Consider the following 14886-nt stretch of genomic DNA (forward strand, 5'->3'; position numbering starts at 1 on the left):
CTGGGTCAGGGCCGAGAGCTGCAGTTTCATCAAGGCGTCCTTGCCGTGGTGGTTCACAGGCCAAGCTGCCCACCAAAGAGGGCGTCTACATCTGCCAGCGAGCCGAGACCCCTGGAGGGTCCGGCAGGTCACAGCCTGCTCAGGACTTCCGAAACCACTTGCGTTGCCTGGGTGTGGGTTTGGGTCACAGGGCCCAACCCTGATTATCACGATGAACTCTAATGCTCCTTCTCTGAGGACTCGTGGGTGAACCCTGGGGCCACTCTCCCGCGGGGGACGGTCTCCTGAGTGTTGAGGGAAGCCTGTCCAGAGATGGGCCTCTTTGCCTGGAGCAGAGGCAAGGGGAGCCCCTGCTGGGCCCAGGGCCAGAGAAGCCCCCAGAGGAGGTCTCTCCTCCGTGCAGACCCACTTTGCAGCAGGTGTCAGCCCCATGCTGGTACCTAATCAGACGCTTAGAGGCAATTCAGGTTTTGGTCACTGCCTGCTTTTTATTTTAAATTCATAATTGAAAATTATTTTCAAGGAACAAGAGATTAAAATAATCAACATGTCAAAAGAGCTCTTATTATATAAAGTGGAGACCTGAAACTAAATTAATACTAGTAAAACAAAAAAAAAGGCTAGCAGAACTTTGGAAAATTTAATACATTTAAAACTGGAAGTGGGGGGTAGGGAGAACATATCTTCAGCTTTCATTCATTCTTACAGTTACATCTGTGCTTCACCACGAAGCTGTTTTTACAAAACAGACTAAAGAACCAGTTATTTCCAAATTAAATCAAAGTAAAAGGAGAAATGGTTCCAAATCAGGTTTTCCTTCTGAGGCATGGCTTTTTAGGAGAAAAAAAAAATCAACATGTAAAATAAAAACAAACACCCTTCCTCAAATACTTAAACTGCAGCCAGCGTAATGGGATGATCACTATTTATTTAAACGGCTTTTTTCCCAGCCCAAAGGCAACAGCTAAGTATGACCTGGGAAAAGGATAAATGGAAAAAAACAAAGAAACAAAGGAGCACAGCGTAGAGCAGTCCCGCCCCTTCACTGCCCTCAGCAGGAGTTAGGGCACCCCGCGTCAGCTGAGCAGAGGGTGTGGGCATGAGCAGAGGCCCCCAAGGCCTTCTCTCCCCCAAACCCAGCACACAGCCGCTGTCCCGCTGCCCTCTTCCAGGTGACTCTAAGCAAACCCAAGGTGACGGAACATCCCCTCAGAGCCAGTAACTAAAAGCCAGCATGTTGCAATTATTTTATTTTCCAATCAGTCAACAGTCCCAGCTTATGGCTTTCTTCCCTTTTTACGCAACGACTGTCCTTCTCCAGAGAAAGCAACGAATCTGCCTCCAGCTTCATCCTGAGAAGAGAAAACACTATTTTCAGAAACTCCTGGAAATGCTTTGTTCTGTTGACTCGGGTACCATCCCGCCTTCTTCCTTACTCCCACTTTATTCCTACAAATGTAAATTATCACCTGCTGAACTGAAAACAAAACCAGAATAGCTACTGCCACAGCCTTTCTCTCAGCTTGAATATACTGTTTTGCAAAGGCATTCCCCGTTCAATGTAGAAAATGCAAGATGTACCTCCTAGAAGAAAAGCCACCCCAAAGCACACTTCCAGTCCCTGCTGTGTGCCTCACAGGCAACTGTCCCATCTCAGGCCACGCGTCTCTCCTCTCACACCAATTCCAGCCTGGGTCGCTGTTATTTCCAGCTCTGCAGCACTGAAGCTGCCTTGGTGAGCAGTTCAGCGTCTCTGCACACAGCTTTGACTTCCCCTAGAGGCTCAGCTCCTCGGCAGACGGGTGCACTCAGCAGAATGGTGACTGGGCAGCCCTCAGTCTACCAAGCTATTCTCCTCCCAGCAGAAAGACTGCTTGTTTTCCAGAAGCTCTGAAAACAGCAAATAACTGTTCATGAGCTCTGCCGCTAGTTGGGGAGACACTGCCGCTGAAGAGGACCCGGGATCCCAGCCAACACTGACCACCACCTGGGGCAGCTGGTGTTTCTTGGGGGCCCGTGCAGGGTTCTCGTGGTGGCGACCACGCAACGGCACGCCGAGGCCAAGCCAAGCAGTGTTCCTTTCCTGCAGGGCTTCCATCCATCCTGCGGTCGACACCACCTGCGATCGGCCGCAGGAGGCCCCTCCAACTGCACTGCTTGAGGAACCGGTCTCCCAGGCGCTCGGGGCTGTCCCCCGCCTGCACGGGCCCTGCTTCCAGGGTGACAGGCTTTCTCGTTTCTACTCCAGTCCCTCGTTTCAGTGGTGTGTCACAGTAGCCTCCTGAGAGGGCACAGAGGCGGCCTTTTAGGGAGCTCTTAAACAACTGAGAACATCTCCTTCAGGCCTTTCCCTGGGGTGTCCGCATCTCCTTGGCGTGGGACAGGGCCCACCTAGAGCCTCGTCCCACCTCACCTCTGGAAAGGCTGTGCCTTCAAACACAATCACACTCAGGCTTGGGGGTGAGGGCTTCGACACAGGAATTTGCAGGAACCAGGCACAGAAGTCTAAGGACCCTGCTCCACCGTGTCCTGGCTTATATCCAGCTAAGATGCCGCTGTTCCTGACCCAAGGCAGAATCTCCACCTCCTGGAAGCTTTAGGGTCTTCCCTCTGCCCCAGCCGGGAGCTGTTTCCACTCGCTGCGCTGGACGCTTGGATGGCCCGTCTGGGGAAGTTATTTCCTTGATGCTCCCTGCCCTTTGGTGTCTTTGAGCTCCCAGGACTGGGGTGCTGACAAGGGAAGCTTTCTAACTGCAGTCTTCACTCTGGGGGAGTGGGCTGGGACCTTCCCTGGGCTCCGCTGGCAAAGCTCCTCCAGCTGCAGCCAGCCCAGCCTGTGCGCGGGAGCCAGGCGGGGCGGACACCAGGAACAGACTATACTGCCTCGCTGAGGGCCTTCCAGGGACTGTGACGCTCAGCCCTTCTCCTGGGGGCAGGTCCGAGTGCCCTGGGACAGACGCCTGGTCCTCAGTGCGGGCCCTGCCCCCGCCCCAGCAGGGCTGCGGCAACCCAGTCAGGCGCCTTGGTCTCCTCCGGGGCTCCCCCATGACCCCCGTGAGTGTGCCACCTGTGTCCCAGGACACCTGCCGGCCACCCCCATCACACACGCGGCCTGGGCGTGTTTGCGCACACCCGTCTCCCCACCCTCGCGATGGTCAGGGATGAAGGAGCCAGAGGATGCCGAGGCTGGCAGGCCTGGCCAGCGGCTGGGTTGGGGCGAGCAAACGGCTGGTGGGGGGCCGTGTGAGCTCCTCTCAGCCTCACAAGGTCTCCACATGGTGTCAACCTGATGAGCAATACGGCCAGGAAGGGCTGGGAGTGGGTCTGTGAACCCCTCTTGGTCCCCAGGGGACCGAGCCTTGAGAAGAAAACCAAGAGACCGGGGTCTGAAGTGGGGCTAGGCACCTAACCCGAACCCAAACCACCAGCAGAGTCACAGTGGCCAGGCGGCAGGCTGTGTGGGGTTTCTGAGCCAGTTCCTGGCACCCGGGAGAAGGGCCCGTAAGGCGAAACCTCCCCGCCTTGCCCCGGGCAGAGGGAGGCGTGTCTGGAGTGTGGAGGCGCTGGGGTGGCTACTCAGTGGTCAGCTCTGCCCAAGGCCTGGGCACCCTGAATACCGCACCCGCCCAACCCCAGCGCCCTCACACTCTGGTCTGTGAGAGGCAGACGATCACAGCAGCTGCCCTGCAAGACCGACCCGAGGCTTAAAGATCTCAGTGCACAGCACACGGAGCCTGAGCCAGACCCACACAGGAGGGCAAGGAGCCGAGCCCTCACCTGTCCCCACCATGGAGCCGGCAGAGTCCACACGGCTTCAGCAGGATGGCCAGCCCAAGGGGAGGAGGCCCAATATGGAGAAGACACGAAAGGAGACCCTCATTCATGAGGGAAAAAATCCCCTTGTCACCAGGAGCCAAGGAAACTTGTCATGATTCACGAAACACTCACCTCCTCAACCTTTTTGACCAGCGGACGTGAGTTTCTGATGAACGTGATCTTACCAAGTTTAAATTCATAGTTGGGAATTCCTCTATAAAGAGAGATCAGGAGAAGCATTGGCGCCAGGAGAAGGAACTAGAGTCCACTTGTAAGCACAGAGAGGAAGTAGGGCCTCCCTACAGCTTCAGGCTGTACCCACTACACATGCCAGCCAGAGGGCACCTCCCTGACTCCAGGGGGAGCAGAAGGCACGGGGCAGGCTCTCCCGGGCTCACATCAGCGTCCTCCAGCCTCTCACTCTACATGCACTTCACCCCCAAGAGGTCGCGTGCAGACCCATCTGCGGCATCTCACATGATCAATGGGGACACAGCTCAGCCCTGCTGTCACCGTGAGGGCCACCAGAGCCAGAACTCTGCCCCGAGTCCCTGGACCAAACGACCGGGAGAGGCGGCCGGGCGGTCATTGATGGCACAAGTCGGGACGGCCGGGTTGTGGGCAGGACAGAGGGCTGATGAGGCCTGCGGGCGGCTGGGCGGGCCTGGTGGTGGGGCAGCGCCCACGACCCCGCAGGGCGCGGCAGGCAGGGGCCTGGGTCAGGGCCAGCACACCCACCTCTTGATGTCTCCGGGCCTGACTGGGGAGGGGCTGGGCTCCACCCCCTTCTTCTTCCCGTCCAGTCTGTTTCCAGAGCCAGAAAAGGCCTAGAGGAGCAGACCGGGGCTGAGAGGGGCCTGGGGCAGGGGCAGCTCCGCAGGGCGTGGGCGGGGACCGCCTCAGGAGCTCAGCGCCCAGCCCCCCGGGGCCCCGTGAGCTCAGGGGAGCACCCCCTGCCGTGCCACCCAGGGCACTGGCTGCCAAGGACAGGGTGACGCGCCTGGCTGGGCCCACGGCTCCGCTCTGCAACCTGCTTCCCAGGCCCAGGCTGAGCCTCGCCCACGCCCCCACTCTCCCAGGGACGGCAGCAGCGCGGGGCCACCATGTGCCACGGGACACAGCCCAGAGGCCACGGCAGAGGTCACGGCTGGTGACCCCTGAAGGGCTCATGTGCCTCTGCTGTGCTACTGCTCCTTTCTGGTAGGCGAGCAGTTTCTAAGAAGTTGGGACTGCCTGGCAGTTGCTGGGATGATCCAGGAGAAAGTGGATGGAGAGGCTCTGGAGACTGAGAAGGTGCCAGGTACACGTGTGCGGGGTCTCCCGGCCCTGGCCCGGCTGAGGTCCCTGGGGTGTCACCGACAGTCACGGGGCGGCACTCACACGGAAGCCCAGCTCCCCGGTGTAGCCACTGTGGTCAGTTTCGCCTTCCTGGAGAGACAGGAAAACAGGACGCACTTCTCAGCGGGGCCCTCACTGCCCCTCTGGGACAGCCAGGACACACGGGGCCCAGGAGCGGGGCTGGGCGGGGAGAGCACGGCTGCATCGGCACCAGCAGAGGCGGAACCCCATGGCGGGTGCACAGAGCTGAGGAGGGATGCGGGGATCGACTCACGGCTGACTCCTCGTGCTGGGCCTGCCTCTCCGGCTCCTTGTAGCCCAGGGGAGCGTCGAAGTCCACCTGTGCCCGGGAGGAAGCGCCATGACGCGGGGCCACACTCGGCCTCTAAGCTGGGACGGCGACATGGGCCCAAGAGCAGCTGTAGGAGCCACACAGAAGGGGCCACTTCCTCAACGGTCACGTGTTACAGTCACAGCGAGACTTTGGTACCGTAACCCTGCTGCGTCCAGACCTCCCCAGCTGTCTCACTCACACACACACACGTGTTCTGTTCTGAGCATCACTGCAGGTCAGTGCCCCCACCCCGGCTAAGATCCAGAGCAGTTTCAACACCACAGGGACCCCTCCCTCCCCGTGACTCCACTGCCCCATCCCAGCTGGCAACCACTCCTCTGCTCTCCATTCCTGAAGGCTGTTGTTTCAAGAACGCCACAGAAACGGATCCGGGCAGGTGGAACCCTTCTGCTGGGCATCCTGTCCAGAAACCCGGCGTGCTGGGCCGTTGTGGGGACCGACAGCCCCCTCCTTGGAACTGAGCAGCCCCGCCTCAGCCTCCAAGGAGACAGGCCCCTGGCGGGGCTGATGTGCTGGCTGTCTCAGGACCAACAGCAGCCTTGCCACTGATTACAGGTCAGCAGCCTCCTCGGAGGGTCTGGCAGCATTCGCTGCCCGCTCCCCAGCAATCCCAGGGGCTGCATGACACCTCCCCAGGGCACCGGCCAGCAGGACCCCGACAACCCTCCTCCCACGGCCACTCACGTTCATGTCGCACTCGATGATGGACACGGCCTTGTCTGGCTTGGTCTCCATCACCCGCAGCTCATAGATCTGGCGGGAGAGAAGGGGTTGGTTCCTGGCAGCTCTGGGCCCGTCACACTTGTGTCGGCACTCCCGGCCCCGCACATACTCACTCCCCTGATGACAGCCTCCCCGGCCACACCTCCTGCTGTGGAGAGAGGAGTGGGTGCCCCCCAGGGCCTGTCCCTCAGCTGATCACCCTTGTAAGTGACTTAAATCTGACAAGGCAGTTAGGCAGCAAACTGCAAAAGACTGAATGTCTATCCCAGGAAAGTTCACTTCCAGGAATTAACTGCCAGCAGATAACGAGCTAAATGCTGAGTGAGACGGTGCTGAGAGCGCTGGCTCCAGCACGGCTCATCGTGGGGTGCACTGAGGCTGCCCGCACCAGACTGGTTACGTGAATGCCGCAGATTCCCATACAAGGCAGAGGCGGCAGGGCTTCCCAGGCAGCCAGGAGGAAAGGAGGCTGAAAGCCAGCTGTGGTGTCGGGGACGAGCCTGTGTGTGGAGACCATGCACAGAGTCACAGGAGCAGGAAGCGGCTTCTGCGCTGCTTCAGGCTGTCTCTGCCCAGCGGCTTTCTCCTGCGTGTTTCAGCCTCTATGCCCAGCGGCTTTCTCCTGCGTGTTTCAGCCCCTCTCTATGCCCAGCGGCTTCTCCTGCATGTTTCAGGCTCTTTCTCTCTGCCCAGTGAGCGTCTTGCTTTTGTAAGAAACAGCTGAGACAGCTCCACCACTGAGAACTCTGACCGGGAGGGGCAGGTCCCCAGCACAGAGAGTTCAACACCCCTCGTCTGGCTTGCAGGCCCCCCCAGTGACTGATGGAAATGAGTCTGTGTTGCCGGGGGGCCTCGGCACCGCGGCTGCCATGATCAAGGCTGCGTGAATGTTCGTGTCTGTGCTCTGGGGCACGTGCTCACCTCTGTCTGCAGCTGTTTCCAAACTGCAGGTAACAACTAGCGACTCGTGAGGCCTGCGGCGCTGCCAGCAGAGCAGGAGGGAGACTGGGCACTGCGCGCCAGCTCACGGCAGCCCAACAGCTCCACTCGACTGGGTGCTGCTTCCAGAGAGCCTGGCACAAGGCTCCTCAGCGTCCACTAGGCCCCTTCAAGGGCCCAGGTTCCCGGGGAGGCCCTGACCCAGACCTCGCGCCACACGAGGACAGGCAACCAGCCCTCAGCACAGGCTGCCCAGTCTTCTCGGAAGGGCCCTTTGGGGGATCCAGTCTCCATACTTCCAAAAATGGAGACCCTGACATGCATCTCGAGTCTACGCACACCTGAGTAACTGTCCTTCCCTTACCACGCAAAAAAGTCACTACCTTTTATCAATTTTTTTTCTGCCCTTGTACTTTAAAAACAATGATGTTAAGGTTGCCTATAATCCAAAAAGCTTAAGATAGGCAACAATGAAAATGTCCCCACAAAGCTAAAGGGAACAAGATAATTGTTTAGTTTATGAGAAAATACTGAAGTGTGACTCGGAATCCGTAAAACTGAACAGTAACAGCTCTTAGGACTGCACGTCTCAGAGGGAAACTGCAGAGAGCAACCAGTGTCCAACCCTGGAGAGTGTCCGTGTGTGTGTATGGGTGTGTCTGGGTGTAACTAGTGTCTGCTCCCACAGTGTGAGAGGCCCCGGCACGCGCGGGGCTGACACGCACCTTCTCATTGTAATTGATGGCAATCACATCCCCAGTGGTCAGACAGGCGAAGTTTCTCAAGGCGTTTTCTAATCTGTAGACACACACGGTCAAGGCCAACAGAGCAAGATGGAGTCCTCACATCTGAAACAAGTGCCCACAGGGGTTCGCGGCATCAGGTCACCCTGTGCACTGAACAGCCGTGTGCCTCGCTGGGGCAATGATTCAGTAATAAGAAGGAAGCACCTCTAACATGTGGTAACAAGGTGACCCTCACTCCCCACTGAGGGAAAGAACTAGCCATGGGGCACTGAGACCCCTAAACCCTGAGAAAGGCAGATCTCTGAGGTGGGAGGCAGCTAGGCTTCTGGGGCCAGGGGTCAGCTGAAGACAGGAAAAAGGAGGCACAACCACCCTTCTGGGGGACACATTGGCCAAACTCACTGAAGTGTACACTTCATTGCCATGTATATTACACCTTAACGAGAGGACTTAAAAAATCCTATAGAAAAAAAAATTGAATGAAACGTAGGTAAAGTTCCCTCAAAACTGAAAACGTTTTCATTTATACTCCTGCTGTTTCTACCTTTTGGGCAGTAACTCGTATTTTGCCATTTGTTTTAGACTAAAAACACTTAATAATAACAATTTTAAAACATAAAGTAGCCTATAAGCCCTTTCTTTAAAAAATACTAAATAGTTCTTAAAGTTGAGTCACCTTGAGTGCCCAGACAAGGGAATGATGCCCAAACACAGCACACTTCATCCTCAGCAATCTACTGATCTGCATGAAAGACCAAGATCAGACATGACGCGCGGCTCCAGATGTGCCACTGGGCTTTGGGCCAGGGTCCCCGGAGGAAGGCACAGCTGCGCTCGGGCGGGGTCCGAAGAGCACCCAGCACGCTCATCCAGGCCCCCAAACCGTGTGGACGCGCCGGCCCACCAGTGCTCTCAAGTCAGTGTCGATTCTGACTGCTGCGCTCCCCCAAGCAGGCACAGCCCACGGAGGCCGCTGTCACCAGCCGCCTGCACAGCTCCGTCAGTGTCGATCCTGACTGCTGCGCTGCCCCCAGCAGGCACAGCCCACGGAGGCCGCTGTCACCCACCGCCTGCACAGCTCCGCCCACAAAGAACCCGTCCATCTTCAGAAGGATACACAGCCTTGGGGTTGGTAATGTCCAGGAAGTCGGGGCTCTGCGGCTGGAACTTGGAGTATGTGGCTACCTGCAGGTTGACGCTCTCCACCTGAACCAGGCCGCCCTCCTCCAGCAGCAGGTTCTGCATCATCTGGAAGGGAGCAGAGGGGACGCAGTAGGGGCGCGGCCAGGGGCGGGTGGTGGGGGTGGAACCGAGGGAACACCTGGGGCAGCCAGTCACTGGAAGGGAGGCAGGCGAGGCCCCGACTGCCAGCTCCAGGCCTCCCCAGGCCACAGCCTTCCCACAGGGACCGCCCCCCACTTCACCCAACCCCCAAGGCCCCAAGCCACCCTTTCTACACTGTCCGGAACACTGCATTTCCACATAAGACCTCGTAAAAACACAGGCCCTCGGGTACCTTCAAAGCACCTACAACACCGAGAGCAGCCGGCAGTCACAGAAGACAGTGCTGAAGGTCAAAGGGCCGGGGGCAGCTGTGGGGCCCTCGCACTGGGGACGCTGCGGCCCAGCCCCCACCCACCAGCAGCACTCCTAGCTGCCATGGGCCCCGCCCTGTGGCGCAGGTGTGGCTCTGCTGGCCTACGGATGGCACTGGGCCAGCCTGAGTGCTGAGGGGCTCCGTTCCCACGGCAACGTGGCCGAGTGCGGTGGACGTTCAGGTACAGGCACGTGCATGCACACACACACAGCAGGGAGAACACGGATTAAAAATCTCAAACTCTGTATTCGGATCATTTGAAAAATACTCCTGCTCCATCACTTAAAACAAGCCTGACCCGGGAAATGGTAGTGTAACAGCAGGGCTGTGGTCTCCAGGCGGGGTCCTGGAGCGCCACGGCCACGGCCGCACATGGCGGCCGCCCCGGGGCAGGGCCGCACAGCCCGGCTGCTCACCCAGTGCGGGAGGTAGCAGATGCCCTCGTCGGCCACGAACTCCAGCACCCCGCAGTGTGTCACGCGGTCCGAGTTCTTGTTGGTCAGTTTGAACAACATGGGGTAGGTGATGTTAAGTCGGCCTGTAAAGAGCGAGGGATGAGGCTCAGCTTCTTCCAGGAAGAGAAACCCTGTCCCTAGACCCTCCCTGGGGAAGCCCCCACCCCTGGAAGGCGCTAGGACCCTCATGGGGCTGAGCCCCGTGCATCTGCCTGCCCAGCGGACCCTGTGCTCCAGCTAGAGCTCAGGGCGTTTGCTGAGACAGCACCACTTATACGCGTGCTCGTCTGAAATCCCAGCTCCGGAAAGTGACACGTTTGCACACTTATTCACAGTCTGCGTATCAACCAGGTGCTGGGCAAAGTCAGAAGGCCCAACAGCACACCTCCGAGAGTGCCCAGACGCTCGTGCCAGGAGGCTGCTGGGAGGGGGCGAGGCTGGGCGCCCGGGGAGGGGGGCAGCAGGAACAAGGTGCCTCAGGCACCAGCGTGCCCTGGGCTGCAGAGCTGTGCAGCGGACTGAGGTGGGTCAGGGTGAACGGACTGGTCAGGAATCCAACCTTGGGTCTGAGATTCTTGCCATTGGAAGAGACCCCCGTGTTTCTCGGTCCAGTAATTTTCAAAGTACATCTCGTGATTCTGAGAAGCACCTTGGGGTGCCTGAGCTTGCTGCACCCCCTCACCTCCTCTACCCACAGGATTTCACCTGGACCATTTCTCCCATGACTGACGAGGTCTGTCCAGCACCAGCCTAAGCCCCTGTCCGATTGACCCGAGCCTCCTCTCATGTCTGTGTGCCAACACACCTGGTCTCAGTCCTGGGTCAGCTCCACGCACGAGTCAGGCTCCAGGCCAGCCCCTCCTCTGTGATAACTGGGCCTAAGGGCCGTGCCCCGGGTCTACTCACCCCCCAACCTGGCTGAGCGGAGCACAACTCCAGGCTTCCCTCCATGGGTACAGCAGCTGCAACTGGCGCTGCCTAAGGGCCAGCCCCTGCCCCTGCCCAGTGCCACGGGGCCCTGGCTGTTTACACACCACAGGCACCATCCAGGAAGCACTACTGCCCCTGAGCAGTCACACAGATGGCTCTGTGTATCCTGTTCAAAGGTGAGGACATCAATCCAGAAACTCGCTAGTCTGGAGTCAGGTCAGGCAAGGTGCAAAGCCCAAGCCAGCACTTGGCCCCCACTGAGCTGTCCAGCGTGCACCCAACACAGTGTGGACGCCCCACCCCAAGGGACTCGGTGTCTGTGGTCGGGGTCTCCCTAGTTCCAGGAGTGGGGCTAGGGTGTAAGGTCTCCGAGTGGCTCCTGTTGGAGGAAGGGTTGAGGCAGGGAGAACAGTGTGGCCTTTCCCGTTCCTGCTAAGAGGCAGGCAGGGGTGGGGAGCAGCTCCTGGGGTGGAGGGCTCAGAACTGCGGCTGGAGCTGAGGCAAGAGGCGCGGGAAGACAAGAGGCCTGCTTGCAGCGTCCCCCCAGGGCCGCTACCGTCCTTGAGGGGAAAACCCCATGCCTCCAGCCAAAGCCGTCAGCTACCCCAGCAGCGTGAATGGTCCTGGCGCTCACACCCGCCTTTAGTCTCCACGGGACCTGACGCTGGGCGGGGGCTGTCAGAGGAGCACCCGCAGGCCCCACCCTCCCAGCCCAGCGAGCACCCTTCAGGGACGATCCCCAACCAGCCTTGCTGAAGGGTGCCTCTACCCAGGCGCTGAGGGGCTTGCATGTGGTCCCGGTGCCCACATTCACGTCATCTCTGTTCTCAAGTCAGGTAGGAAGTACTTACTGAGTTGGTCGAGGGCTGATGGTGGCATAATTACTGTGGAAAGAATATGTAAGACCCGTTAAGAGAAGGAGAACTAACAGAACAGAACAGAACCCAGAGCGTAAGTGCTTTCTGCTGTGTCTACACGGAGGTACCCAAGGAGACCAGTGGGGCAGGCAGAACTTCACCGATCTGTCACAGCAAAGCTGGCTGCTAGGAGTTACCAGACAGAACCACACGGCCCTCAGCCGTGAATGTGGTCACAACAGGACCCTCACCCCACCTCTCAGCCGTCCGGGGCCGTGACACCATGACGGTGACCAGATCCTGTTCACATGCAGATGAGGGCTGCTGAGGACTAGGGCCCTGCAGGCTGGGGCGGGAAGGGTTACGATTCAAAATAAAGCGGCACATACTCTTCCCTCCTTTCTCCACGTCTGACCTGTCATTGGGCCCCGCAAGCATGGACACGGAGAAGCAGCGGTACTGCGTGGAGAAGCGGTTCTGGAAGACCCGGGGAATCGGGTGGTCGAACATGTTGAAGGAGAACTAGAGGGAGGAAAGAGATGTTGCAGTTAACACAGAAGACAAGCCCGGTCCTCCCGTCTGCAGCCAGAGCTGGCCAGAGCAAGACTGCCCAGCCGCCACCTCCCAGGAGTCTGGTGCACCTGCCAGCCGCCGCCCCACTCGTCCCCGCTGTTCTCAGACGGCGCCCCCAGCAAGCCTGTCCTTCACCTCTTCCAGCCCGAGTCCCCCACCAGCAGGTCCCAGAATCTCCTGTGATGGCCACATCCCCGCCCCGACCACATTCCTCTCATCCCGTGTTCAGGAGTGCCACCACCTGCTGGGCTCTGGTCTCCAAGCACCAGGGAAACGTCACTAACCAAACAGCTCCAGCCTCTGCCCTGGCAGAGCTGACGTTCAAGACGGGAGACAAGCACAGGAAACCGTCTGGGTGGCAGGGTTCTCAGCGCAAGAGAGGGAAGGGAACCGAGAGCTCGGGGACACTGCTTCAAGAGGACGACCAGGAAAGCTCTCTCTGCAGAAACCAGAAGCCAGCCCCCCGCCACCCCCGGCCTCCAGGAGCACCCTAACCCTTCTCTGGACCTCCTCTGCTCCACCCAGGCCCAGGGCTCACACCCCTCTCGTGGGGCACTCCATCACACCACCCCGTCCCTCCCACACACAAGTGAAGCCCAGACACGGTGCCACCACAAACACAGGGTCCCAGCTCTCAAACTGCACGTTACAGGGAGGCTCAGAACTCATGCTGCCCAGCAACCCAGGGTGTTCTCAGAGTACTGTGACTACTGCGAGGCACTGGGGAGGAAGAACATGAAGCTGCACAGCAGGATATCTGCTCAAAGGATCAGAACTAGGGTCTGAAAATACAGATGTACACTCACATTCACAGCAGCGCTCTTCACAACAGCCAAGGGCTGGAAGCTATCCCAGTGCCCACCGACAGACGAATGAACAAAGAAAACGTGATCCATTCACACAATGGAACATTGTTCAGCCCCCAAAAGGGACGACATTCCAACACGTGTGACGATGATGGTGAACTCTGAGGACGCTGTGCTCAGTCAAAGAAGCCAGACAGGGAAGGTCAAACATTGTAGGAGTGCCCTTATAGGAGGTGCTCGAGGCAGGCAAGTTCCGACGCAAGAAGAAAGCTGGTTGCCACGGGCCGGCAGGAGAGCCAAGTGTTTCACAGGGACAGACTTCCAACTTTTCAAGACCAAAAAGCTCTGGACATCCACTACACAACAACAGGAATATACTTTACACCAGCGAGTTGTGCACTTAAGGATGACTAACTTTACACCAACTTAAGTTGTGCACTTAAATGCTAAACTTATGGTATACGGTTTTTTACAAGTTAAATAAAAACCTTAACAAGACAGCATGTCTTGACTGGATTCTAAGCACACATCGTTAAAAGCAAAGTCCGGGTACTGATGACATAGTTCACTAGCAATTCCGGAACGAGCACGCTGGGCCAACTGTCTTCCACAGACAGCAAACGCAGCCCCTGCTTCAAACAGACGGTTCTCCACTCCTTGCAGCGCCGCAAGGGAGTTTTCCAAACCGTGTCTCTTCTTCTTCTAGGCAAGACTCTCCGCTGGACAAAATCTGAGCCCGAAGCCTAGCAAACACACGGCGTTCGGGATGAACGGAGGAAGTGGCTGGGGGCCTCCTCACCACCTCGCAGCACCCTCTCCACCGAAGCCCTGCCTTCTCTTCCCAGCACGAAAGAGGGAATGGACGCCCAGCGCCGAGCATGTCCCCGCCCCGCTGCCCCCACCACCCCGGCGCCCGCACACCGCGCAGCGCCCGGCAGTGCTCCGGGCTTGGGAGGAGGGGTCCCGACACTGACACACTCGGAGGCGGTAGGCCGGGCGGCACGGTGCTCGCACAGCTCAGCAGGCGCACCAGCTTCCAGTCCTGGAGGCCTGGCGTCCGTGGCCGACACGGCGCGCCTCCCGAGCCGACGCCAAGACCACCACGCCCGCGCCGGGGCCGCCGCCCGGGCGCAGTGGGCGAGGGGTCTCGGGGCCACGCCATCCCGGGCGCTGCGGCGGCCCGTGCGCTCTCCTCTCACGCCGACAGCCCCCAAGTCGACGCGGCGCTTGTCTGCTGGAAGCCGACACGGGTCTACACCCGCGAGACTGCGCTCAGCCCAGACGTTGGCGGACTCAGGCCGGGTGACTCGGCACCTCTCGGCCTGCACGTCCGCCCGCCCCGGCCGGCCCTGCACGCCGGCCACTTACCATAGTGGACGCCTCCGCCGCGCCGCGCCAGAGCGCTTTGCCGGGAAACGTTGCTGGTGGGAGCCGCCGACGCCCCCTCACAGCGCCAGCCGCCTCAGGCTCTTTGCGCCGGAAGCCTGGGACCCACCGGAAGTGACGGAAAAGCACTTCCGGGGGAGGTGCGAACCAAGGGACGCTGCGCAAGCAAGCGCTGCCGAAGCGCGAAGATGAAAAACCCCTCCGGCGCGAGCGTTCAGATACGCCTTCCGCGATTATTTACAATTAGGCCGACGGTGTCCCCTTCCTGACTAATTGGGGGGCCCACTGCCCTTACTGCCTGCACTACCCAGCTCGCAGGCGGAGCCCCCGAGGATGCGGGCGGAAGTAGGCCACACTTCCGCTCT

The 14886-nt window shown here is 59.1% G+C and overlaps 1 protein-coding gene across 2 annotated transcripts; it reads right to left on the reverse strand.

Moving 5' to 3' along the window:
• Window positions 1–1233: 1233 nt before the first annotated feature.
• Window positions 1234–14637, reverse strand: UFD1 (ubiquitin recognition factor in ER associated degradation 1). Of its 2 annotated transcripts, XM_005218209.5 has the most exons (12): window positions 14504–14637; window positions 12146–12278; window positions 11751–11783; window positions 9931–10052; window positions 9035–9165; window positions 7897–7969; window positions 6194–6262; window positions 5429–5494; window positions 5197–5244; window positions 4555–4643; window positions 3949–4030; window positions 1234–1352 (listed from the first exon to the last, which is right to left on the reverse strand). In XM_005218209.5, exons 1-12 carry the CDS (start codon window positions 14504–14506, stop codon window positions 1278–1280), a joined length of 924 nt encoding a protein of 307 aa, XP_005218266.1. In that variant the 5' UTR covers window positions 14507–14637; the 3' UTR covers window positions 1234–1277.
• Between the last annotated feature and the right edge of the window lie 249 nt (window positions 14638–14886).

The sequence above is a fragment of the Bos taurus genome, chromosome 17 (genome assembly GCF_002263795.3).
Source record: "Bos taurus isolate L1 Dominette 01449 registration number 42190680 breed Hereford chromosome 17, ARS-UCD2.0, whole genome shotgun sequence".
Lineage (NCBI taxonomy): Eukaryota > Metazoa > Chordata > Mammalia > Artiodactyla > Bovidae > Bos > Bos taurus.